This window comes from Eleutherodactylus coqui, chromosome 2 (genome assembly GCF_035609145.1).
Source record: "Eleutherodactylus coqui strain aEleCoq1 chromosome 2, aEleCoq1.hap1, whole genome shotgun sequence".
Taxonomy (NCBI): Eukaryota; Metazoa; Chordata; class Amphibia; order Anura; family Eleutherodactylidae; genus Eleutherodactylus; species Eleutherodactylus coqui.
In genome coordinates, this window is record NC_089838.1 from 200,760,987 (window position 1) to 200,788,841 (window position 27,855).

The 27,855-nt window shown below is 45.6% G+C and overlaps 1 protein-coding gene across 6 annotated transcripts in view; it reads left to right on the forward strand.

Annotated features, from left to right (window-relative positions):
* Positions 1–27,855, forward strand: part of IMPDH1 (inosine monophosphate dehydrogenase 1) — a 158,486-nt gene that overhangs the window by 98,364 nt on the left and 32,267 nt on the right. For 3 of the 6 annotated variants that reach the window (XM_066592195.1, XM_066592194.1, XM_066592196.1), the window contains 2 exons: positions 14,199–14,297; positions 26,919–26,967. In XM_066592195.1, coding sequence (XP_066448292.1) covers positions 14,199–14,297; positions 26,919–26,967 — 148 coding nt within the window. Of the gene's footprint in view, positions 1–7,634; positions 7,653–11,226; positions 11,382–14,198; positions 14,298–26,918; positions 26,968–27,855 lie in introns of those variants that run through there. The other 3 variants (XM_066592198.1, XM_066592197.1, XM_066592199.1) reach the window with 3 other exon arrangements.

Genomic DNA, 27,855 nt, shown 5'->3' on the forward strand with positions numbered 1-27,855 from the left:
CTTAAATCATAATGTCTTCAAACGTCAGACAGTGGATTGGAAAAGGGTTAATGCTTGAAAGTCCACTTTGGTCGGTAATTGGCTTGCCATTGAGGAGAAAAAGGTGGCATTTCAGAAGTTCAGCAATCAGAGCTCCCTGCCGAGGAGAGGTCAGATTCCTACATTTGTGCGATAGGACATAGGCTTTTTAAATTATCAGGGAGTGAATACCAGACCAGTGTTGCTTCTGTCTGCAGAGCCTGTCAAGAGGTATGAAGCTGAGGAAACCCCAGTGATGTGGAGGCTCCTGGGGTGCTTAAGGAATTTGAAGGCTCTGCATACAGCCGGGTTCATATGAACGGGTCGGATTTCGCATGCGGGAGGCCCGCAGTGGATTCCAGCTATGAGCCTGGCCGGTGATCCTGCATACCTCATTAAACTGTATTGCGGATGACTAAGAAGGCTCGCAGGCAGTCATGTGCAGTAGTTTTTTTCGTTGTAGTTCTCACAGCCAATACAGATTGTTAATTGTGTATGAGATGCAGGTCAGTCGCCACCATTGACTTCAATGGAGGCCGTCCACATGGATTCCGCGGCAAAACAGAGCATGATGCTATTTTTCTTCCACTCACAGAATACGCAATTGGTATTCGCGAGTGTGAAAGAAAAATAAAAAATTCATGTTTTTCAATGCCTGCGTTTTATCGCAGATCTTCTGTGGTGACGGCGATCACAGATACAATACAAATCCAGTTGTGTGAGACCAGTATAAGCCCCTGCACGAAGTTGTGATATTCCATGGGATACTTCCCCTCCTCCCTGGCATGTTCTACTGCCGAGCGAAGAGAGGATGAAACTCAGGCACCACTGAGGACAAGGAGGGCAGCATTTGTTCAGTTCCAGGGTCTGGGAGACCTGCAGATTGGATGCTCCCATCGTCCTGGGAAACCTCAGAGGATGGGGAGCACTCTAGTGTCAGTGTCATGGGCTGTTGCATGTTGCAAGCAGAGGAGAGGTGCATGGTGTTAGTGGTGCCACTGGAGGAGGCTGATCAGAGTGCTGGAGGAATTCAGGAAGGGTAGGAAAGGCAGTCTCCAGTTTGCCTTCTTTCCTATATCCCCTACAGCGATTGAGTAGGAGCCTCTTATGTACCCGGAGGAATCAGGAGCTTCAAAGTTAAGCGTCCATTCACTTCAGCTTCCAGCCACGTGCCCAGATTTCATGTACTTCTGCTTATATAACATGCAATATAATCCTTGATCTTGAGTGTAGACTGTAAAACCCACAAACAAAGCATTGGTTAGTGCTGTGCTTGTGAATGCATTAACTTATCAAGCCTGGCTTTTAGGCATTATCCATGTACAAGACAGACATTTGCTTGCAAGTGAAGCCTTCCAGCATATCTTTAATGCATTGACTTTGTTCACTGGATGCCAGTCTGTTTCTGAGGAAAGTTCATTCAAGTTACAATTTTCTGAGGCTGTAGATATCTTTTTGTGCGTTGAGAGGGTAATAAGACACATTTTAGAAGTAGAACATAAATAAAAATATATTGTTGAGCAGTCAGAACAAAAATATTTATTAATTTTCAGACGTTCACACAGACATGATTTTTATTCACATGCAAACTTGCTTTTTCTGCTGCCCTTGAAGACAAAAAAAAAAGTTTTATTTCTCAAGACAAACTTATCTCTGCAACAAATGCAGTTCATTTGTGTAGATTTTTCACATGGCTTGAATGTTTGCAGCAATAACATACTGTGTATGTAAAGTACTTGGATTTCTGCACTTGCACAATATAAGCATTAGGCTGGGTTCACTCTGTGCGGATTTGCCGCGGCAGATCTGCCTGCGGCCGCTAATCCCGTGATTAGCCAGCAATGTGGACGAGATTTCTCAGAAATCTCGTCCACACGGGACGGTGAATCCGCCGCGGCAAAGCCAGCAGAAGCCGGCGCAGATTCGCCGGCCGCAGCATGTTCTTTTTTTTTTCTTCTTCCGCTGCAGCCGCGCTCTCCTCTATGGGAGCGCCGGCCGCAGCGAAAGAGCGAGCGGCCAGGCCGCTTTAAAACCCACGGTTAAATGCCGCGGGTTTTGAAACAGCACTTCTCCCGGCGGAAATCTTGCGGTTTTTCACTGCGGCCAAACGCCGAGATTTCCACCGGGATTCCGGTGTGTGTGAACCCAGCCTTATAGTTGGGCCAAACTGAAAATTCAATTTAAAAATATTAATGCAAGAAAAATCCTGGGAGAATATTTACTAACATATTGGATATCCTTTATCAAAATTGTCTAACTAAAAAAAAGGAACACCTCTGACTTTGTTCCACCAATGGCCAAAAAAGTCACAATCAATAAACCTTCCTTAGGGCTGTCTCACACGGGCGTGTTGGTATAACATATTTCATGCATGGATTTTGCGTGTGGAATAGGCTGTACCAATCTGCCATAGGTGGCCATGTTGCCGCTCACAGGAATTTTGCAAAATATATTCGCAAAAAAAATAGCAGCATGTTCTATCTTGGTGTGTATTATACACGTCAAGATAGTACATGGCGATGGGTGGCATGTACTATCACTGCAAGATACGTTCATGTGAGCCCGGCCTCAGTGTGTGACTTTAGTGTGGTGTAAGGCTGCTTTCACACCTGCATTAAGGCTCAATTCAAGGTTTCCATGTCTCTCTTCTCCAAAAATGGAGCTAAGGGCTTATTTACACGAGCATATATCGGCTGGCGTTTTCATGGCCGGCCGATATACGCTTCCATCTGAGCAGTCCCCCTCCTTCACCGACTCTCTGCCTCTCTCCTCCCCTCCGAGCGGTTTGTCCATAGCCAGCAATGGGAGTGGGCGGGACAGAGCATAGCTTAGCTCTGCCTCCTCCCAGAGTGGAGAAGAGAGGCAGGGAGCCATTGAGGAAACTGCTTAGATGGAAGCGTATATCGGCCGGCCGATATACGCTCGTGTAAACAAGCCCTAAAACTGGAAAAAAAAAATCAGGTTTATCCCCATTGATTTCAATGGGGTTTCAAAGAAACAGAAAGCGAGCAGAAAGGCTTCCATTCCATTAGGTTTCCATTTTTGGGGGGTGGAAAAATAGTGCAGGCTACAGTATTATTTTTCCATCCAAAAAAATGCAAACCTGACAGAGCAGAAGCATTTCCATTTTTTTTTTAAAACCCCATTGAAATCAATAGAGAAAAAAACCCTGATGTTTTATATGTTTCTCTCCTTCAAAAATGAAGTAGAGATGGAAACCCTGAACTGAGCCCTAACACAGGTGTAAAAGCTGCCTAATGGTGCCTTCACACTTGCGATCACGATATCGCTGCACTTTTTTAGTGCGAATGTCAATAGAACTTTCTAATGTTAAAAACTAGAGTTGAGCGAACGAACCTAGAAAAAAAAAAAAGCTCGGGACCCGGCGTCCCACCTGCAAAAATGCTTGAGTCTCCCATTGTAGTCAATGGGGTTCGTTATTCGAGTAGAGCTCTCGAATTTTAAAAAAGCTCGAATAACGCGGACACGAGCATTTGAGTGCTCGCTCATCTCTATTAAAAACGCATCGCATAAACCTGCAATTTTTGTGTGATGCGTTTTTAACATTAGAAAGTCCTACTGACATTTCTGCTTAAAAAACGCAGTGATATTGCAATCGCAAGTGTGAAGGCACCAAAGCCACATTCCAACCGAAGCACATACCTTCTGAAGGCTTGACACAGCTTCCAAATGCCAATGTTTACAACTGACTTAACTAGTTTTTTGTGAAGCTGCATTTTTTTCCAATGCAATTATGAAAACTGTTGTGTAATGGACTGACAAATATACTTAAAATACAAAAACAAAATATAACGATCCAAGATCAGAATTATAGCATGAGCTCATGTGAGGTAGGAATGCAAATTCAATTATCTCAGAGCTGTCAAGAAATTACATCTTTCCCCTTTAAAGCCCCATGAGTAAAAATGCATCGCACTCACATGCAAATTGCATAGCATGTGTGACACAATTTTTTTCATGCCCCCATTGGAAGGAAGGTACGTTTCTTACAGGAAAATTGCCCAAAAATAGGACATGGTGTGATTTTTCGATCTTGTGCTATCAGTGCAAGTGAAAAATGGCATGAGTTGTGTGTATCTCACACTCATATGTAATTATCATGTGTAAATACAGCATTAGTGATTTAATTAACTTTGAATTTACTTAGTAACAAGTTAGTGTTTAGTATAGTTGTCTTCAGGCTATTTCTTACTGGTCTCCAGTCATTCTCTCAAGGTGGGGGGGGGTCGCCCTTTTCAGGGCAGGTGCTCCACTTCAGGGTCCAATCCAGTTCTGGTGATCCTGCGGATCTTGTCCGTGAAATCCTACATGCTTTTCTGTATTCAGTCCTGTTACCTTCCGTAAGTCCGAAAAAGACCCATATCATTGGTTTTATTCATCTTTGTATCCAAAACTTGTCACCTCTGGTCGTGAAGACTTGTCTATCCATTTGTGACAGAAATACTTTCTAGACATTCTGATGGTGTTTACAGGCATTTAACATGCAAGTAACAATGACAGACATAACAGTATCTTATTAACCAAATGTGGCCCAAAAGTTGAGTAATAAGAGATCTTTTTTTTAAGTTACATTTTGGCATGTATATCTGCAAGTTCCAGGTTTGTACCGTGTACACTCATGAGCTGAGGTTCTTACAAAAAAATTACAGGCTCTCTGCATTTGATAGGAGTGGCTGTGGAATTTTTGTCTCTTACTAATACATTCTTTTATTAGCCTGCTCTCCCCTATTGCCTTTATCACATTTTACAAATTATCTCTATCCTTTTTATATATTAAAGGGGTTGTAAATTATTAAAAACCTATAATTAGGACTAGCCATCAATAGGAAATCTGTGGGGGTGGGTTGGCAGGGACCGCCACTGATCAGCTGTTTGCTGGGTCAATTAGCTTATGCCCTGAACTAATTGCTGCAGGAAGTAGACCACTCTGTTCCCATTGCACTGGCCATGGCCAGGCTTGATATTGTAGGCAAGGTTCCCATGCACTTCAATAAGAACTTTGCCTGTAATGCCAAACATGGCAACTGCAGCGAGAATGGAGCTGTCTGCTTCCTGTAGAAATCAGCTCAGTGCACAAGCCAAACTGATAGCTGATTGTTTACCTGCTAGGCTGGCTAAGATAACTGATATCTTAGCCAGCCAGTCAGTAACTTTATTAGTCTGGTTTTGCTTTTGGGCTGACTGTGAGCTCAGCCAGTCAGTCAGATTATTTCTGCTGCTCTGAGGTTGCTGGTTATACTGTGTGTGTACAGTACAGACCATGCTGTACCAGAGGAATCTATAGTGAAGTCCTCAGTTATCCAAGTGTTCAGTATCAGGGTGTGTTCACACGAACGTATATCGGCTCGGTTTTCACGCCAAGCCGATATACGTTGTCCTCGTGTGCAGGGGGGGGGGAGGATGGAAGAGCCAGGAGCAGGAACTGAGCTCCCGCCCCCTCTCTGCTTCCTCTCCGCCCCTCTGCACTATTTGCAATGGGGAGAGGCGGGGCAGGGCTAAGTGCCGCAAATTAGCCCCGCCCCACCCCATTGCAAATAGTGCAGAGGGGCGGAGAGGAGGGAAAAGGGGGTGGGAGCTCGGTGCCTGCTCTGAGGCTCTGCCATCCTCCCCCCCCCCCCTGCATACGAGGACAACGTATATCGGCTCAGCGTGAAAACCGAGCCAATATACGTTCGTGTGAATTCACCCTAAGGCTGTATGTACATGGGCAAGAGATATATACCTGGCCACTGCAGTGAGAACTGAGCCGTCTGCTTCCTGTACAAGCTCACTTGCCAGACTGATAGCCAATTGGCAGGGGTCCCAGGCAGCCAACCTTTTGCAGTTCTTCTACTGATGACCTATTCCAGGGAAAGACCATCAGTAATTTACAACTGTACAACCCCTTTAAAGGCTCATTTACACACAACGATTACAGCTCAAAATTCATTCAAACGATGGCATATGAGCGATATTCGTTGCGTGTAAACGCTGCCATCGTTCACTCTTCGGCTAAATGATGATTCTAAGATGAGTTCAAAATCCATTGTTCAGCCGGAGAGAGATAACAGGGACCGCACATTGTGTTCTGCACAGGAGTCGGAGATTACATTGTATTCTGCTGACAGTCTGTGCGAGAACAATGGAGCTGTTTGCAGAGCTCAGGCCACATGCTGCGCTCTGCAAACAGCTCCCGGAGACCCTTTTACACCCAAATGAAGCTGATAAAGCCTTAATGGACATTTGTGTCCATTAACACTTTTTGCAAAACGATCACTAAAACTGTCAATTTTTCAATTGTTTGAAATATCTTTGCATGTAAATGGCCCTCAAGGTCATGCTGATATTTCACATTGTTTCTGCACCGAAATCCATGTGAAATCAGCTTGAACGCCACATTCTATTTACAATGGGAATCTGAACTGTAGTTAATATTTCCGCACAGATTTCAAATGTGCTCTGGGAAAAAGTGGCATATTAACTCTTGGCGCAGACTCTGCATTGAATCTTCCCAATGATATGTATTTCATGCATTCTCAATTAAATCTGCACATGGATTTTGCTTGAAATGAATGTTTAATTTTTTTTTGCCTCAAAAATCAGCCGTGTGAACATCCCCTTACTCTGCACTATTATAATGTAAGGATGTGAAGGTGCATGAAATAACAGAGTTGCATTTCTCATGAATGTGAACTACATTTCTATAACATGGCTTTCATTGGTTTTCTGTAATACAGTGTATATGGGTTAAGAGCTCCAAAGGTTTACTGTACAGGAGATGAAATGTTGCAGATAATCATTGTTACATAACAGCTGGAAGCAGGAGGCAACACAAGTGATCTGGTCATTGCTAATTACATTGAGAGATAAATCACTAGAGAGGCTGCCTTTACTGAATCATGTTATGTCCTTGCTGATACTCACATGCTGTTCATGCCTCATGTTAGATGTGTCTGATAAACCCAGTCCCTGATCTGACTGTAATTTAGAATCTACATAAAAGAGGTGCCTCAAGAAGCATGACATGGCTCTATTCTGTACTGCGGGAGCACAAAACCACACCAAAACCTGTCATTTCCGATATGTGTAACTTGTTCAGGCCATTCTTCCACGTACACAGAGGGCATCTGTACGGGGTGCCACAGGTTCACAATACGCTGAAAATAGAAGCCGTTTAATGCAATGTTGTCATTCACAAGTGTGTATTTGGCTTCTGCAATTCCACTGCACAAAAAAGAGGAAGCATGTTCTATTTTGCTGCACATTTAAAGAACGCATTTTGAGCTTATGTAACTAATTGGCCATTTCAACGGCTGAGAGCATTGGTGCGTTTTTTTGCGTGCAGCTGGCACGTGCTAAAAGTACAGTAAAAAACAACTGCACACACAAATATGCTACGCTCAATATGCAAAACCGCAACCCGCCCCCTGTACCTGATTGGCTGCACAGCTTCTTCGGCAGCAGGTCCTGGAAGGCCACTAAAGATTTATAGAGAAAGGATACAGCGGCCGCCGGCACTGCAGCCGCGCACCCACAGCTGCAAGTAGCTTTCCCTGCGGCGCCCCAGGAGGTGGAACCCCCCTCTTAGTGTTGAAGAGCTGCGCGGCTTCGGGAGCAGGGAACCCAAAGCAAACGTACTGTGCTTTCCCGGCAGAATGTGTATGGATTGGCAGCTGTTAGTGGGGGAGCGGCCGTCACAGGGGCACACGTGCGGCCGCCGGCACAGAGCTGAATGCCGGCGGCCAGGGCGGAGGTCTGAGGTGGGACGCATCGCTGAAATGCCGTCCGGGACTGACCAGACACGCTGCACTGTCTGCATAGATTTCTGCCGACCCTGGAGGGTTAGCCTAACAGTTACTGTTCTACTTACGGTACATGTAAGTAACATGGCAGCATTTACAGCTAATAATGTAAGCCTTAGGCCGCCTGCAGACAAGCGGGTCGGATCCGGTGGCGAGAATTCTCGCCGCGGGACCCGACCCGAGCGCCTGCAGAGACGAGCGCGTACTCACCTGATCCCGGCGGCCCCAGCTCTTTCATGTGTCGGCTGCCGGCGCATGCGCAGACCGGAGCTGGCGGCCGGGTGAGTGACGTTTCTGTGCGAGGCTCTGCGAGCCCTGCACAAAAATAGGACATGCCGCGGTTTGTTTGCCGCGCGAGATTTCGTGCGGCCAAACCGCGGCCGTCTGCATAGGAGTGCGTATTGTAATGCTCTCCTATGCAGGCTTTCAGTGGCGGAAATCCCGCCGCGGGATTTCCGCCCGTGTGCAGGCGGCCTAAGTAGAACAGAACCCGTCATGCAAACCCTCTACGGCCAGCAGAAATCTATCCACACGCTGGTAGGACCTTCCTTCCTTGCGCCTATCGGGAGCTGGGGGTGTGAGAGGGGCGTTCCTCCTGTCAAACCCCTAGCTTTCGGTGGCATCAAGCTACAATAATACCGGAAACGGTTGCTTGGGCTCATCTGCTGATTAAACTTAAGGGGGTTTTCCAGGGAAATACTATAGATGACCTATCATCAGGATAGGTCATCAATAGGTAATTGAGCCGGGTCTGTCGCTCGGGACCCCGACCGATCAGCCGTGTGGGCGCATGTTGTCAGCGCTGCAATAACAGAGGTCGGAGCGGAAGCTCCATGTAGAGGCCGATGCTTGTAACTGCAGGCATGGCTGTCATTGAAATCAATGGGAGCCATGCCTGCAGTTACAAGTGCTGGCCTCTACATCGCAGGTCGGTGCGGAAACTTCGGCTCCAAATACACAGAGGTCTTGCCCTGACCGCAGCCGCAGCACTTTTATTCTTTATCTGTACTGCGCATTGCTACGGCAAACAGTCGTCGGACATGCGCAGTACAGATTTTTGTTTTTCTCGTGCCGTCGCTAGGCGATGATGCGGAATCTGCAACCTTTTGGCAATGTCAATTGCGGAAAGGCTGTGGGTTTGACGGCTTCCATTAACTTCAATGGAAGCCATCCGTGCGGAATCCGCACTAAGGCTGCCTGTCCATGGGCGTTTTTGCATTGCGTTGTCCGTGGCGATAATCCGGCTGCGGGTAACACAGTGCAAGCTTTCCATAGCAACCCTGCTGTCCACGAGCGGAGAATCATAGCGATTCTCTGCTCATGGGATTCAAATTGCAGCATGCTGCGATCTGGCGCGATTCTCCGCAGTCAGCCTATCTGTCAGATAGGCTCAGTGCGGAAAACCGTCAGCTATCTCCTGTTCCCAGGCCGCGGAGATCCGCTGCGGGATATCGCTACACCCGTGGACAGGCAGCGTAAAATAGAACATGCTTTTTTTCCTACACTAGCGGAAATCACAATTCAATTCCGCAATTGTGCACGAAGAAGCGCTTTTCAATAGCATGTTCCAAACGGTATTTGCTGCGGATCTGTGGTGTGCATGCCGAACACGGACTCCGCAATGCAAATCCGCTCGTGTGTAGCCGGCCTTAGACCGCTCTCACACACACTGCTTTTTACAGCAGCATTTCAAACACTGCGCTAAACACTGTCAAAGGCCTTCATTGATTTCAGTGGGGCTTCACAGACTAGCGTTCGAATGCGTTTCTAACGCCGCGATCTTGAACCCTGCCTGCTCTATTTCAGCACTTTTAACGCACATCATCGCCCATTGTAATGGTTGTGTTAAAAAACTGTCAGAGTTGTAGAACATTATTCGAAACCACGTTAAACCGCGCCACTCTGACATACGCTCGTGTGATAGCAGCCTAAAGGTCCCCAGACGAATACACCCTCAGGCCTCATGCCCACGGCCGGGTCGGATTCTGACTGCGAGATTCATGCAGCGGGATGCGACCCATGCCCAGGTATTGATCTCCCACTTGCCTGTATGGCGTCTTCACTCTCCGCTCTGCTATGTGGTGGCTGGCGCAGAGCCGGGCATGCAGAGCAGAGTCAGCGGTGACGTTTCTGTGCGGGCCTCAAATTGGACATGACACGATTTTAACACCACGCGAGTTTTCACGCGGCTGTCAGCATAGGATGGCATAAACTAATGCAATCCTATGGCAGCGTGCAACGGTGGACTCAACATCCGTGGGCATTGTGCCTTAGTGTTGTGTGACCTGTATGAATGCCCCCAGATGTTAAGCAGGTAGTCCAGGGCTGCACAGACATGCCCCAACATATTCTCCGGTGTGCCCGCTGCGCCATTCACTGCAGGGACGAGAGGAGGGTGAGGACCCCCACTCTCGGGATCGGAGTTTTGTTCCAGGAATGGTGACGTACAATCCTGAAACCCATCGAAATTGAAGGCGTTTAGTTTCAATGTATTTCTATAGGCAGGAAATGGGGACCGGTTTTCCTTCCGTTCTGCTGCTCCCATTGTGGATCTGCTAGACGGAAAGCAAAACACTAAAATAGCCCTAAAATCCCGGCCGGCTGAACGTGAACTATTAAGCCCCGTTATAGTCAACGCGTCCGTTCGGCCAGAGGACTCCCCTTTCATCCCCCATAACGGAGCAGGAAACCAGGATCCCCGAACACAAGTGTGAATGGAGCTTCTTGGTGTAGCTCTGTCCCAGGTTTATAAACCCCTGTAAGAAATGGGGACATTTTTCGGAATTCAGTCCCATGAGCTTCTGCCTCCCCAGTAATCCGGACACCTTCGTATGCCCGCTCCCACTAGTGGAACTGCATTAGTAACGTCCCCCAGCTTATAGCAGAACACATCCCCACAGCTGCATGTGCCTGCAGTACCGCCGCCGGCCGCCTGTGCCGGAAGGACACGGTGCTAGAGGCAGCACACGCGGGCATGTATGTACGAGTCCCTGTGCGGCCGGCTCTTATATGTGACTGGGCGCTATGTACATCCACCTCTATGCCGCTTTATGGCAGACTGATGGCTCATGTGCGGTCATCCTGCATGGCCGACCTAGTAGTGTGCGGCAGTGCGCACCCAGTGGGACGCTGTACACACAAGCGTCAGCAGCATGCTGCGTGTACCAAGAGCCCGTCTACAGCCCACGTGCTGCTGCTGTTTGCTTCCGCCTCCCACGTGGCCCCTGCTCCCCCGGGCACTGCGCATGCGCTGTAGCCCCGGTGCGGTGGGTTACTGAGGTGACGAAGACTTGAGAGGATGGCTAGCCGTTGGGGCTTCCGTCCCTCACAGTAGCACACATACAGGCAGGGCTGCAGTAGCCGTCTTTGAGGAAGGGGGGAAAAAAAGGCGGGCGGGGCAGAAAAAAAAACCGAAGGAGGGCGGAGCATAGTGGTGCCGGGCCACGCCCCCTGGCAGACAGCTTATTGCCTGCACCGTCTGGCGCTGCGACCGCTATTCCGGAGGAGCGTGCAGCGTGATCGGAGCGGGTGGCGTCCTCCCGGGCGCGCGTGTACACGTAGGTGTGCTGCAGCAGGGGCTGTGTGCGGGGGAGGGGGGCGCTAGAGAGCCTACGTTGCCGGCCAGCGCAGTCACCACCAGAACAAAGGCCAGAGAGCCGCAGGAGAGGCTTCTACTCCTCGTGCGTGATGCCGCACAGCCCGGGGATCACCAGCTGTCACCCCGGATGTCCCCAGCGGGCAGCTGCTACATCCCCCTCTGTGGGAGACCCCCCTGCTGGTCACGTGTGTGCATGGAATGGGTGGTCTGCCCCCGGCGGCGCACTTACCTGCAATGACCAAACCTACCTGAGTCTCCGTATGGCAGCGTCTTCCCAGTACCCATATCCCTTGTGTATTGTGTGGCCCCCAGCTGTTGTAGATCGGGGTCCCTGGCACAGACCCCCATCTTTACTGCTCTGGGGGGGCTCTACAGCTGTTAGTAAAACTAGCAACCTGTCACTATCTCCATGTGCTCCATGCAGAACTGCTGCTCCTCGCGGACTCGTGGTGGGGGGCAGGCTTGTAGAGGAGGGTGACTGCTCCATTGTCGGACTCCTCATCTGCGGATACAGGACTGGTAAACCTTAAAGGGAGTCTGTTGCCTACTTTCAGCCCTACATGTGTTTGGGCTGATGGTAGGTGGCCCACTGAGCCTGGGATGTATTACACTCTCCTCCCCCGGGTGTGAGCGCCGCTGCTGATTGCATTGAGCGCTGCCACGAAGTATGCCGCCCGATCTAAAATTAGGATGGACTATTTTGTGGCCCCGCTCAATGCAGTCAGCGCTGTCTTCTAGTGTTCAAACTGAGGGAACAGAGAAGGTAAGGCTGCCTGCCCACGGGCGATTGTTCATTGCGTTACCCGCGGTGATAGTCCGGCTGTGGGTAACAGTGAACGCTCTCCATAGTGTTCCTATGGAAAGCGCAGGCACGGCATCCATGGGTGGAGAATCATAGTGATTCTCCGCTTGTGGGATCAAATTGTGGCATGCCGCGATTCTCCACGGTGAGCCTATTTGTCAGAGAACTGACCGCAGAGAACGGTCAGTGGCTTCCCCGCAGCGGAATATCGCTGGCAATATTCTGCAACAGCCGTGGACAGGGGGCCTCAGTATAAAACATCCCGGACTCAGCAGGTCACCTACTGACAGCCCATAAACATAGATTAAGGCTAAAAGGTGACACTTCCCTTTACATGGGTTTTCTGGGGACTTTCTATCCTCAGGATGGGTTGTATATAGTTGATCTGCAGGGGTTCACGGCTCCGGCCACTGTTGGTGCAGCTGCAGGACGTCCTTATTGGGGCTGGAAGCCTAGTAGAAGGCATCACTCACAGATCAATGATGGCGATGCCTGGCTCCTTCCCCAATGCAGACAGCAGCCAGGGGCGGACCCCGGCCAATCGGCTCTCGATGATCTATTTGGAAATATTTATCAATAAAATTTCTGGAAAACCCCTTTTTAAAGCTAAAGTCTCATTAGAGGTTTTTCAGTAGTATAATTTTTAAGGTCTATTAAGATTGTTTTGTGGGTTCGACCCCCGATGACGGCATGAGAGGCAGCATACAGGAAGGCTTAAACTGGCCATTGTGTAGTGGCCTAGAATGGCCAATTAATTTCAGTGGCATGTGTATAGCCGTGAGCTCTGTATCCATGCCAGGCACAGTAGGTGTCTGTAGTCCACGTGTCACACTACAAGCTGGACTATGAAAAAAAAGGGGTGCAATGGCTTCTTTTAAAGGGAACCTTTCACCTGCCTAAAGCACTATAAACTAAGTTATGTGATGTATTTTTTTTTTTTATATTTGCTCATTTCTGCCGCTGAAGTCCATACGCTGGACAAAAATCGGACACATTTCAGAGTCCCATGTGTGTGCTCACCTATAGATCTGTACATGGGGCTCTGAAAATAGTCAGATTTGCTTGCGCTGGGAAGCGGGTGAGTATAAAATGCATCCCCTGGCTCCCTGTCACCATAAGTTAGTTTAGCCTGGGGGCATAGTATTGTGATCGTGCTTGGGAGTGCACTACTAGACAGATCTGCTGTATGACCGCTGTGTATATTATGTACTCATTTGATACAGGTGCATTGAAAGTCTTTAGCAGTTTTGGGGGGGGACCAAGGGACACCTATTACACTGGATCTTGGGACATCTGAATTGGTCTGCTTAACACACTGCGTTTTTGTAGTTTTTAATTGCGTTTTTTTCCTGCTATTAAAAACTGCAACAAAAATGCCACGTGTGAACGGAGCCTTATGATTCTGGTATGAATGTGCATCTGTTTCACTGCTGAAACACAAGTTGCCTAATAGTAGTACAGTGATCCATGGTCTATCCTGGGGGTTACCTTCCAGAGACCCCCGCGATACGTGAAAATCAGCGAAGTAGCGGCGTTATATTTACACAAATGAATCAGCCGGGTGAACTGCCAAACAATCACAAAAGTGAACAAACAGACCGATACGATCAGTGAGCCAATCAGCGCCCAGGATACAGAACACGTTTCATCAGCCAATAGTATGCCGTGTACAAGCTCGCGTTGGCAAGTGCTAGCGGCATACTGTATTTCCTGTAGGTACCGCAAAATTCCACGCTATAGTGAAAAACTCTGCGAAAACAGTATTTTAGAATACATATATAATATATATATAATCTATATCTAAAATCCACGATGCTTTGAAGCTGCAATCATTGAACCGCGGTATAGCGAGGGATCACTGTATAGCATTTTCATCAAAAATTGAGTAAGCGCAGTTTACTTTTAAAGCTGATGCTAGTTTTCCGGAATGTCTTTGTTTGTATGTATAAGGTGATCTTTGTTGTTTTTTTTCTTCCAGCATGGCGGACTACTTGATCAGCGGTGGTACTGGATACGTTCCAGAAGATGGTCTTACTGCTCAGCAGCTTTTTGCAAATTCCGATGGCCTTACCTACAAGTAAGTATATGGTTATCACTTATTAGGGGATATTGTGCAGCTCTACCTTACTGCAGTTACTGGTGATCTCTAGTGTCCTAAAGGGAACTTGTCAGCTTCATCGTGCTTGCATTCTGCAGGCAGCATGTTATAGAGCAGGAGGAGCTGAGCAGACGGAAAAGACTCAGTAGAACTTTTGCTCATCCGATCAGCGGTTGACAGCTATTTCTGTGTACACAATAATTCACCGATGGCTGTCAATCACTGATGGCTCCGCCCACTGGACCTCTAAGCTCCAAATGAGCAGAGATGTAAATGAATAAAATGCAAGTTAGCGCTCATGTCCACGGGCGTTTTTCACTGCGTCTTACATGTGTGATGCACGTCTGTGTGATATGCGGTGAATTGAGTCAATAAGTCAATGTACTTACACTGATCCATCAGCGTGTATATATGTGGGAGAAATAGGTCGCAGAATGCCCTGTCTTTCTGCGTACCATGCAGCGTGAGTCCTATACTTTTGTATAGGCAGCCTATCCAAACTCTGTCCATACACCATACATTGCATGTGGGCGGCGACTTCATATGCAACCCTGCTACAAAACGGAGTGAGAAATTTTTTTAAAAGGCACACTGCGCATGACCGTGTGTGTGATACGCAGGCGTGTATACACTTGTTGGCTATACATGCTCTCTGCCGGCAGAGCCGGTATTTATAAACTCCAGTAAAAAACTGCAGGGAGACCCACAGCGGCTTACCGGTAGGACAGGAGGCCTTATACTGAATCTTTTCCCACAAGACTATAGCTATCTACTCGGCTCCTCCTGCTCTGTAACATGCTGCCCGCTGATTGGACTGCATATTCAGTCTGACAGGTCCCCTTTAAATAGGCATTCCCAATTTACAGGGATTCTATCACCACAAATATCAATTGTAAGCTGGCAGCACAGTGCTATGTGCCACACAAATTGAACATGTTTGTAAAAAGCCGAACTTTTAAAGTATGGTGATGCTTATGTAAATTGACCCACCCGAGTCATGCCATCTGGCCTTTCCTCACGCCCCCCACCACTCTGGCATCTCCCCTTCCCACTGACAAGCAGTGGTGAAATCCCACACTATTAAATATGCGAGAAGTGTCTGTTAGTTTGTACTCGGGGTATAATTTTTTCAGAAGGATGAGATCCCTGGTTACGGGTTCGCAGCTGTGAGGTTTGTGGGCTTTATGGAAAGAGCTGAATGCCTGGCTCAATTCACTGGTTTATGGGAGATACGTTTATAAATGGCTTCAGGGCAGAGCGCAATATCAAATAACTATTGTACATGTGACCGCCGCAGCAGTTACATGAGCAGTGAACATGATGTCTTCGCTTCTTCAGGGACTGTTGAAGCGTGAGTTATGGCCATTTTATTTTATACTGATGCCCTGACACAATTTTTAAAAAGATGGATAAATCTTGAGCAACCCTTTAAACAGAGCGTAGCATGTGGCATCCTGTAATCAATGATCAGAAGTCGCTGTAGTGATCCTAGAGGTGGATCGGACATCTATGACCTATCACTTGTGGATGTGATATAACTTATTAGTATAGGAATATGCCTTTTAGATGTCACTTATCTCACTTTTAGTTCTATTAGGGTGACTACCCACTACAGTTTTTTTTTTTCACTGCAAAGTTTTTTTTCTGCAGGGGTCTATGGGACTTGTAATGTTAAAATCCCAATCGTGCAAAATCGCGATTTCGCGGTAAATTGCGATTTTGCGCGATCGCGATTTTAACATTACAAGTCCCATAGACCCCTGCAGAAAAAAAAAACGCTGCGAATTTCGCAGTGCAAAAAAACTGTAGTGGGTAGTCACCCTCATATACACTGCATTTTCAAGCTTTGTATGTTAAGGTTTTCCATTAATGTTCAAAACCGGTTAATAGAAATGTGCAAAATGTTCTTAAAGTGTAGCTCCAACCCTTAGGTGTCAGATTCTCTGCTGATTGGTGCTCTTAGGCCGGCGCACACGGCCGTATACGTAAAACACTGAGTGGCTTACACAGCATTTTAATACTGGACGTGAATCATATGTAACAAACTTGCATATGAGTGGCGTTGATAACATGCCAATAGAGAACAGTGGGCTCTGTCACGCGTAATAAGCCGCAAAATAGAGTATGCTGCTTTCATTTTTGCGTTCACGTATTGCGCAATCCCTACATGAAAATGCGAGCGAAACAGCATAAGACAATGTATTGGATTCCCTACGAACTGCCACGTATCACACGCATAATCCACAATACTCTTAAGTCATGTGACCCCGGCCCTATTCTGATAGTCAGGTGCGAACTCCTTTATCTGTGCAGATGGTGTGCAGCCACCATTAGGGGTGCAGACTTCATACGGCTTTGGCTATAATCGCAACTTCATTATTTTGTCTGGTTTATTTTGTCTAGCGCAGTGTTCTGCTTGATTCTTGTAACTAATAACCCCCTCCTGACATGCATGCCACTGGTTGCCGGCCACTGGAATGAATCTGGTCTCCGATCAGTAGCCGGTGATGTAACCCTTCAGATGCCCTCCTTCTCCCCATCAGCACTTCCACAATGAGATCACAGGCTGCGGTTGGTTGCCATGGCAACCTGAGGTCACATCATGTTCTCAAGTCGTACGGTGGCCTGTGAGTGTCAGGTCATCACTGACCGTAACAGGCTGTGCTGTCAGTATTGCTGGAATCGCCATGACCCACAGAATAAGAATCGCATTTATACTGCACAGTGAACAGCAAAAAAATAACTGTCAGCTGCACTTCTTTTTCTTGGAGACCTCTGCTCTAAAAACGCACAATAAAAATAATCAAAGTCACATGCATCCTAAAATGGTACAAATGGAAACGTAAAGTCATTCCTCAAAAATCAAGCCCGCATACAGTTCTGTAGATGGATTGAGGGGGGGAGGGGTTACTTGTCTCTGAAATATGCCATTGCAAGAAAAAACAATTCTGTGCTAAATGCTTTCATTGGCAGCAGTAGTAGGTAACGTGTTTTAGTATTGTGTTACCGCACTGACCCACCGAATACGGATAACGTACGGTAAACTGATTACAAAAATAAAACAATCAGACTTGCAGGGTCTTAAAAATGCAACATTATCAAGTTTTCTGCACCCCAAAATGGTACCAATAAAAATCATTTTATACAGCAAAAAACAAGCCCTCACGCAGCGTGATAGATGGAATGATACAAAAATGACGGTTCTGTGAATGTCGGAGAACATTTGGCCTAAGAAAAGGGGGCTCCCAAAATCCGCAAGGTGCTCCTTCATGCTTGAGGCCTGAGTTTGAGTCGTGTTACACACTATGGCCGCATGTCGGATATTTTTAAAAAAACTGGAGATTCGGGCTTCTCACACAGGCGCTTTTTATTGAGTTAAACACAGCACCGTGATTTGAGTGGAGTCTGCTCTGTATGTGTCCGCTTAGCATACCTCATCACCTATTACAATGATGGGGTGCGCTAAAACACACTGTAGGCCGCAGTGAGCTGCGACCGAAAGTGAAAGATTGCAGCAAAGCGTTGTGTTTGAAATCACAGCGCTTTGCCACGTTCATTAGTGAGAGCGGTCTCAAAGTAATGAGTTTTGCTTATCTGCTCTGTTTTGCACAAAAAATTGCTACAATTAAAAATCTGCAAGAAAAAGGAAATTTTCTAATTTGCCCTTTACTTTGCTGTAGCTCTTGTGAAACAGCAAAAGAGTTAACAGACTTTGTAAATTCAGTTTTGAAAACTTTGAAGGGTACAATTTTTAAAATGGGGTGACATTTCTAATATGTAGGCCTCTTAATGTCACTTCAGACTTCAGTGTCGTACATTGCCATAGGCTAATGCTGCATGTGGAATCCTAATGTAATTTCTGCCTCCCCTCACCTGATTCTTAGTCTGGACGTCTTCTGTGTATATTGCAGTCACTTCCACATAGTGCAGCCTCTTTCTCATATATATCGGGCACAATCTTGTTTGTTTGCTTTCTCCATGCTTTGTTCTAATTTATTATGGGATTGCTAGCATAGCATCTTATGAGCAACTTAGTGCCAGTACCATCCCTGCCTATTAGGAGTATACTGCCCTTAGGCCGGCTGCACATGGATGGGTCAGATTCCGTATGCGGAATCCAACCCTGTGCCCAGCCAGTGACCCCCATGTACCTGTCCAGTCTTTTAATCTGTGCTGCAGAGTGTCAGCTGGCGCAAATGCACAGTACAGATTATGCCTAGTGACAACTCAGACCCCACAACCTTTCTGCAATGATTGCGGAAGGGACGCGGGGTGGACGGCTTCCATTCACTTCAATGGAAGCTGTATGTGCGGAATCTGCACAGAATTGCAGCATGCTGCGATTTCTCCTCCACGAGCAGTAAATGGCTTTTCCGCTCATGTAGAGAAAATCACTTTTTGCCATAGCTATGGGTGGTATTTGTTGCAGAATCCAGAGGTAAACGCCTGCGCCGAATTCCACAGTACAAATCTGCCCACGTGCAGGCGGCCTTATTTATTCTATATTCCCCTAAGTAAGCTAATGACCAGAAGAATACCGTCAGAGGATGAACGATCATTTGCATTATAACTATGGGACAGGGGCCTCTAATCCTCAGTAACTAGTGATAGCAGTTTGTCGTCTCCTGTGAAGAGCCTGTGTGGTACAGTCCATGCAGTTTCTTCATACAGGATGTTGTGGTGTCGTCTTGAGAGTAAATCCCATGCGGTTACAAGGAGCTCACATGACCCAGGCAGAGGAGGAGTCTGGGGAACTACAGGTAGGAAGGAATCATTAAGGTATAATACTGGGGAATTAGTAACAGAATGAAAGAATCATCATTTCTCTGGCCAGCTAAAGCAGATTTGTTACATAAAATGCTGTCCCCATGCAGTGTACTGTAAACTTGGGTCTGTTAGGCTGAACCAGTGCTAGAAAAATGTCATTACTATTACATTGCTATGATGATGTATACAGCTTTATGCTTATGTATGCAAGTCCAATGTATCGCTCCCCTGCCCTGCCACCCTGAAGCTGGGAAGCCCTCACTGGTGTAGTATACCCACTAAATGTATAGATTATCACTCGTGTAAGCATCAACAAAGCCCCCTTATTGCTTTTGTTGCATTTGGCACACAAGCACAGCTATGAATTGCTGTTGTTAGGTTAAAAAAAGTGATAAACCCACTTAAGTGTTTTTTGGGGGAATTTTCTATTGTTGATCTATTTTCAGTACTATAATGGGGTCTTCCCATTTCCTGCATGGCACTTTACTGGACCAAATAGCGCAGCATGCTTTGCTGTTTCGTTGAGGTTTTTCTGCTGGAGGCTGCAAACAGGATCTGACACAGATATGAATGGCCATAGTGTGCGCACAATCTCTGGCTCTCCTGAGGTTATATTTACCTGGCTGCACATCTGTCAGCATGCAGAGTAGTGTAGGTACAGGGGAGGAGCCTGTGAAGATAGCCACACAACTAAGACCACCTCAAAAGTTCTAGTTAGGGCTCACTCAGGCAAGTGTATTTAGCCTGCATATTATGAGTATTTTTTTTTAAAGCGCATAATACTTAGTACGCGGCAAATACACATGTAAATACACATATAAATACACGTTTTCCTCTTATGGTTAGAGCAGGAGCCTGGCTGTCAGTAGTCAGCCAAACCACCGTCCTTAAAACATATATTTAGAGGCTTAAAGCCTATTCAGGTTAGTGAAAAGTTCTATTGTGGTCACTAAGGGGTTATATGTTTACTGCTACTTGCCATGATGAGCAGTAAAGGGTATATGCCGCCATCTCTGTTGAAAATGAGCATCCTGATAACCATGGCCCCTAGATCCATAACTGTGCTCTGGCACATCTGATTGACATGTCTATCCGTGCTCTGGTTGACATCCTGCTTCATGTAGAGGGATTTTTGCTGGAAAGCCTTTGCAAAGAAGTCCAAATACTGTATATCTCTGCAGCACTTTAACAGCACCAGGCGTATTCCAGTTGAGGAGTCTGACAGCTAAGTGACAGTTTACATAAGTTGTATGGATTGTGTCACAACTCTCCCTGAAACGGACTTAACTAATAGTATAGACTTGGAAAAATGAGGGAAACAATGTAATTTCTTTTTTCAAAAACTATTTTGGGGGGAAAAATGCTTTTTTAAAACCTTTCTGTGTAATGCTTTTGTGAAGAAATGTTGATTTAGATTAGAAATGTTCATCCGTTTTGCAGCCTATATAAACTGCAGTACACAGTATTGCATATTGGTCAAAGAGGAAGGAAAGTCTGTAACGGTGACCCTTCTCCTCCCATATTCCAGATCAAAATAAGTAAATGTAAGTCTTGTCACGGTTGCCTGCATGTTATGCGGATAATGGAGCGGGACAGTAGAGCCAGCAGTGAGGTTACTCCACCAGCTATGTTACTAAAGAATCCAGAATGGCAAGTGTTTAATTTCTATTCTCTTCTAATCACTGTCGTGTGTAATAGTGCCACTGTATTCAGGTCCACGTCAAAGGGAAAAATAAGGTTGATGTGAATTGGGAGTATAGCCACATGTACCATACCCTGAAATTCGTAGACAATCTGCACAGGTTTGGGTGCAAAAGCGTTATGGTTTTGCCTCAGATTTTACCCGTTGTGTAGCAAAACTGGTGACATTAATGTACATCAGATATGCTGGGTGTTTGTATGGAGCGGGCTTGGGAGCAGATATCGCCCCATACACGATGGATGTTGGCTGTCTTTGATGGTTGACACTAGTCTGCGATGCGAAAGTACTGTGATCGCAGCTATTAACCGTTTAGATGTTGCTGTCAATGACACATTGTGGCTCCTGGCAGTTCAATAAAGTAAGATATTACAACCTGCAGAAGTGCTGCTCTCAATAGGTTAACAAGAATGTGTCATATGGCGAGCCCAGCGCTGCATCCTGTCATGGTGTGCACAGTACGATTGCCGCCTGACCCAAACTTCCTGTTCCTTCCTAAATTAAATAATGCATGGACAAATTACAATTTCTGTGTTCTTGTGAGATCTCATCTAGAAATCCTTATTTTTCCAGATGCAAAAAAAAGCCAGCCTTGGTGCATTAAGCAGATTTTTTTTCTGTTCTATAATATTTTGACATCGGTAAAACAAAGCCTGTTTTAAAAGATACTTGATAGGTCATCAGTAGTTGATTAATGGGGTCTGCTGCTCAGGACCCTGTCAATCAGCTGATCGCACGGCCTGCTGTCCAGTGCAGTGGGCCAGACGTCATCACTCCAATAGGAGAAAATTGGAGTGACGACTTTCTTCCCTGTCCAGTAATTACATCCAACTCGCTGCACTGGACAGGCGACCGGCGATCAGCTGATGGATGGGGGTCCTGAGGAAATAGGTCATCAGTTAAAGGGCAGAAGACCCATTTAAAATGTCTAAATGCTATAGTTTTCTCATCGGTGTTTTGATTGCAGTAGAAAACCTTTCAGCAAATGGTCCGTGTGGTTGAATTATAGCATGTAAATCTGCTCATTTTTCGGTGTAGTTAATTGAGCTGATCATGTTGTAGTGTAGTTCAGCCTTTGATAATACCACTTTTTCCTTCTCTGATACACTACAGTCAGTGTTGTCCTAATAACCTTTCAGGGCATCTGCTGAAATACATACTCCCTCTGCTGGATCCTGTTCAGATAATTCTACTCAATGTTCCATTCATATTACATCTACAAGAAAAAACATTAAATACAATTTAATGGTGAAACAGAAAAACAACAAAACAATAATAAAAAATTATATATATTTAAAGCAGGTCCTATCTTTTTACACGCAAGAGAAATGCACATGCAAATGAACCCATTGACATCGATGGGCTCTATTCTCTGCATATTGAGCACGCAAATTTTGCGTGCGCAAGTATGCCTATGTGAAGGAGCTCTAACTTGTATTTTAAAAGGGTATTCCCATTTGGGAATACTATTTGTTTGAAGCAGGTTGTGGAGTCGGTAAGCCAAACCTCCAATGATTCAATTTTCCCAGACTCCAAATCCATGTATGGTAGAATGCGCACATGCGGAAATTCAGGAGAATTTCCGCCTGTGCACGCTGCCATAGGATTGCATTGTTTTATGCAAACCTATATAGAGAGCAGCGATTTTGATTGCGGAAAATTCACGCGATAACAAAATCGCAGCCAGTCTTATTTCAGTGCGAGGCTCGCACTGCTACTCCATCGCTGATGCGCCCGCTCTGCACTGTGCATGTGTTCCTGCCGGCCGGCACATCTGAAGGGGCAAAGATGCCAGAATGGTGAGCTGCGGTCACTGCAGGGGCAGAATCTCTGTCAGAATCCATCCCGTCCGATTGTATTCGGCCTTAGTCTCATATTTTTTAAAGTGATAAATGTACTGTTAACATATCAGGCTTTTCATTGCCCCTTTGATAAAGTAATCAAGCTATTTAGATAGGGCATAAAATATGTTTATTGGAATGCAATTTCAGAACACAAAACTTGACTAAAATGTAACTATGCAGAACTTGTTACAAATTTCTTTTCATAGCAACTTGGGAAAGTTCTGGTATGTCCTATAAATGTTCTATTCAGTAAGCAGAACATATAAAGTTTTGAAATGTCCTATAAATATAACTTCCTAAGAAAGGAAATGTGCAACAAATTCTGCATTGAACATGCGACTGATTCCACAGTCCTGGTTCGACTTCTCAAGACAATGCACTCACCCATAAGATGCTTGTTTACCAAATATTCTGTTCTCCAGATATTGCAGCTATTGATTCCTCTGCCCTCTGGTTGTTTACTGCTTGTTGCCAGGGAAACAGACCACCTCTATGGAAAAAAATGGCAGAAGTCAGCGCCTGTGCACTTTCATCGAAATTTGGTGGCTGGCATCTCAGGAGCGCATGTGCAATAGATTTTGGCCAGACCAACAGCCACTCTTGGGCTCTGCGGTTTTTCCATAGAAGAGGTTGTTTCCTTAGCAACAAGCGGTAAACAACCAGAGGACCGAGGAGTCAATAATGGCGACATCTGGAGAGCGGAGCATTTTGGAAATAAAAAATCTTATGAGTAAGCATTTTTTTTTTTTCAGATTTCAAACGTTGTGAAATAGGATTCTGAGATAGAAAAACCACTTTAATCACTTTCATCTCATTCTAAGCTTTTGAGGTCCACTTGGTGGCCCTATCTGTGATATATCCGCCCACTGGACCTCTAAGCCCAGAATGAGCAGACATTAAAATGGTTAAGTCATATTGAATCTTTTTCCACCAAATTCTATATTAACCTGCTCAGTTCCTTCTGCTCTAACATGCTGCCTGCAGTTTGGGCAGGTGCCCTGTAAAGAAGCACTCATCCAAGTGGCGCTGACCTCTTCTGTGAAGAACCCACTTTGGTTACTCGCCCCCTCCAGGCTTTGTATTCTGCACTTTTCTTCCATCCTCAAGGGCACATGACTCTGGGTCCTGCAGGTAATGGGTCAACTTTATATCGACCGTCATAGAAATTATTTTGTGCCTGAAGCGACCAATCACAGTGCAGCTTTCATTTCGAATTCTTCTCTTCAAAATGAAAGCTGCTTTGTGGTTGGTGGTTACGAGTTAGAAGGTTTTTCTTTGACAACGCTCTGTCCTGCAGTTACAATGGTCAGTGTTGGTAATATGACTTGGAAGCTGGAAGAAAAGTGAGGAATACACAGCCTGGCGGGGATGAGCTTCAGAACTTGGGTTCTCCACAGCAGAGGTTACTGGTACTGGGATGGATTTCTCACGTTACAAAGAAAATGGAGTGATTCTTTATATAATCTCTTGTTTCTCCCCTATGTGTTAATATACATGGCTACTGCAACCCCACGCTGTGGATAGAATACTCTTGCAGTTGTTTTCATTTGCATTAGGTAAGCCAGTACTTCCAGAGATTAGTCAGCAGCTAGGGATTGGCGGTCTGCTGTTGAAGCCCATCTGCTTTCTTCCAGCTCGCTGCTGATGCCATATCTTTTTCTAATAATTGTAATCCTTGGTGTTGTACATTATGTGCTATTCTGAGGCAGCTTCAATCACATTTATTAGGAACTAGATATGCCTGCATCCATTGCCCCACTTTTGTTATATAGTTTTGTTTTTTTTAGATTTTTATTTTATTATAATTTAGTAAATTTTTTTGTGTGAGGACATCTGAACTAAAGACATGTAATCAAAGAAAACTTCCTGCCTACCACAGTACACTTATATTTCATCAGTTTATAGGAGTAATCTTTATCTAGCGCAGGCATATTTTGCAGCACTTGGCAAACCTGAGGGAACATGAGCAGACAAAATAGGCCATTACATACAGTATAAAACTAATATAAACAATAGAAGTGAGGGCACTGATCACAAGAGCTTGCAATCTGGGGAAATAGGTGATATGAGGTGCAAGTGCTTATTTTGTACAATGGTCCAGCCATCTTTTCTAAAATAGGTATATGCGCAGATATTAAGTGCATTAGATGTGATGGATACAGTGCGATGGAGGGGGTCCAGTTCTGAGGGGGAATGTAGAAGAGTGAGTTTAGGCTTTGTTCACATCTGCATCTTAAAATCCCATCCAAAATAGTGTGGTTTGCTGTGCGATTCCATCCTGGAAAATGCCACGGGGCAATAACAGGCTGGAGCCCAGTTAGGTATTTTTTTTTACTCTTGCTCCCACGATCAAGCGCTGTTCTATTAAGTCTGCACACGGCACAAAAATCTGACTGTTCTCAGAGTCCCATGCACACACTTTGAAGAGTTAGATTTTCATGCTGTCCCAAATTCAGAGGACAGCACTAGATCACCGAAGCAGAAGAGTATTAAAAAAAAAAACCTCACCCGGCTCCCTGTGACATCCCCTAGTGGCACTATAACTAACTTAGTTTATGATGCTTTGGGGGCGTGTGGGGAGGTTCGCTTAAGGCCTCCTGCCCACAGCCAGGTTGGATTCTGCCTGCGAAGTCTCGCAGCAGAATCAGACGCAGAGACCCCATACTCACCTCTCCGGTACTGCGACGAGGGTCTCTACCAGCGCGCATGTGCAGTGCAGCGCATGACACGCTGGCGCTTGGCAGTGACGCAATTTCCCACGATACTTCCGCTCTGCTCACAGCGCAGAGTATCGCGGGACAGACGACTTCCATTAACTGCAATGGAAGCTGTCTGCGATGAATAGGACGTGCTGCGATTCTCCACCGCGAGCGGAGAATCGTAATTGATTTCCACTTGTGGGCAGGGGAGAATCTGCTAACATAGCATGTCTATGGACGGCTATTGCTGCAGGAAGCGCAGCGGGTGTCTGACTGTGAATCCCGCAGCGATTATCCGTCCGTGAGCATTTGGCCTTAAAAGCAGATTTGAGGTGGTGTTTGTGTAGAACTTCCTGTTCTGCTTACAAATAGGACTTCAGCTAAACAATTCCCTGCAAAGCGTCTGCAACATGTGCCAGTCTTCTTAGTTATGTTAAATATATGTAGTTGTAATCAACATTGTCTTTTTTTTTTTTTTTTGTATGTGCTCTATGCAAATCTTAAAGGGGTTATCAAATAGGAGCAGATTAATTTTGTCCATCAGCACCAATTGCAGTGATCCAATAGGAAAGCTTTCTGGAGAACCTCGAGGGATAATTTTGTAATTGTTGAAGGAAGCTCCTGGTGTGCGCTCTCATGTCCCCTGTGCACCAACAGTGGAAAGTGATGCTACAAGGCACCAATGAACTCAGTGGGCACCCATGTCCCTGGTCCTCGGTGAGAGCTGCTCCCTGCATAGTTCTGATTAGACAGCCTCTTTGTGAAATGAGTTAAGGCATTTGGCATAACTAGTACGGGCATTGTAAGGCCATTTTGGGGTCATACTCTGTTCTCTCCTCCCTTGCCCCCCTCTCTAATCCTGTTAGCTGTAAAAGTTGGTGTACTGATAAGTTGCTCTTTTATTCATAAAGGCCCATTTACACTGAACAAATGTCGGTAAAAACAATGTTGTCCTACACTAGTCTCTGTATATACTCGCTCCCTTGCTGCTGCACAGGAGCGAGGATTGCTGGATTGCTCACAGAGCAGCCAGCAGGGGCAGCTGCAGGAGATCTCACTCCTCGCTCTACCCTGCCCCTCTCCATTCACTGAACACAGCGGCCATTCAGTACTGAACGGCTGCGGTTTATACTGAACGATGAGCGTTCAGGATTTTATGCGATCATTCAGTACGGAACAGCCGCTGTATTAAATGAATGGAGAGGGGCGGGGGAGAGCGAGGAGTGAAATCTCCTCCAGTCTCCCTGCTGAGTGAGGCAACGATACTCGCTCTGTGCAGCAGCATGGGAGTCAGTACACACAGGAACGAGTGTCAGGCATTGTTTGCCCGACATGCGTCCCATGTAAATGGGCCTTATCACAAGCTGTGAATCACTTTGTGGTTCAGTTGGGAAAGTATAGTTTTACTTCAGGTGGAGGCATAATCTGCAATATGGTTGTTCAGGTAAGTTTTTAATGCCATGGTGTTTTTATTTTCTAGACATGAAGCTTTAGATTTTAATCTTTTAGGCGTACCCTGTGTTGATGCTGCTAGTCATGTGCACACAAATGCAGGTATGATTTATTTACATATTGCTTATTTCTTTTGCAGTGACTTTTTGATTCTTCCTGGGTTTATTGATTTTACTGCAGATGAAGTGGTAAGTTATCTTAGAACCTGTGTTTTTTTTTTTTTTCTTTGAAAGGTCTATCATAGTATTGCTAACCTCTGCTGTGAAGAATCCAGTTCTGTAGCTTATCCCCTCCAGACTGTATATTCTGCACTATAGTCAGTTCTGCAGTTAACCACTTCAGCACCTAGTCTCCCAATAACTTTTTTTTTTTTTTTTATAAGAACCTGTGAAGTTGTATGTACCCCAAAATGGTACCACTAGAAACTACAGGTCGCCCCACATAAAACAGGCCTTCACCAAACTTAGGTTTTGTCTTTTTTTGTTTTCTTTTTTTTTTTTTGCATCATGTAAGTGTAGTTGGGTTTATTTCACCACATTTAAAACTTTTTTTTCTTTTTTTTTTTCAGTATATTAAAAGGTAGCACTGAAAACCGCTATTCATGATACAAAAAACAAGTCTCCTTATGACTGGGTTAATGGGGCAGATTTGATAGCTGTCTTTCCCATAGCAAGCAGAGACTTCTATGGGAAGCAGCTATAGTCTGATCTGTCAATTATAGAGGTGTTATCAGTACATGCAGAATGAGTGACCAGTGCTGTACGGAGGGGGTGAAAAACTTTCCTATAGTGAGATATATTGCAAAATTTTGTTCAGAAATCAATGGTACAGGCAAATATAGGTTTTTGGGGTTTTTTTGCTTTTTTTTTTAAATTGGCTGCTGTTACCAGCATTTTATGTTGAGAGAGGTAGGGTACTATTATGCATAGTATGTTTTGGTTGAATGGCCATTTGCTTAGAAGTTTTCAGTAGCCAAAATCTGAGGGGTTTAAATGTCCAGTTACTGGATAACATACCCCATTTAGCACCCACTGTACTGAAATAAGAGGAGGGATGTACTTGGCTGTTCCCTGCCA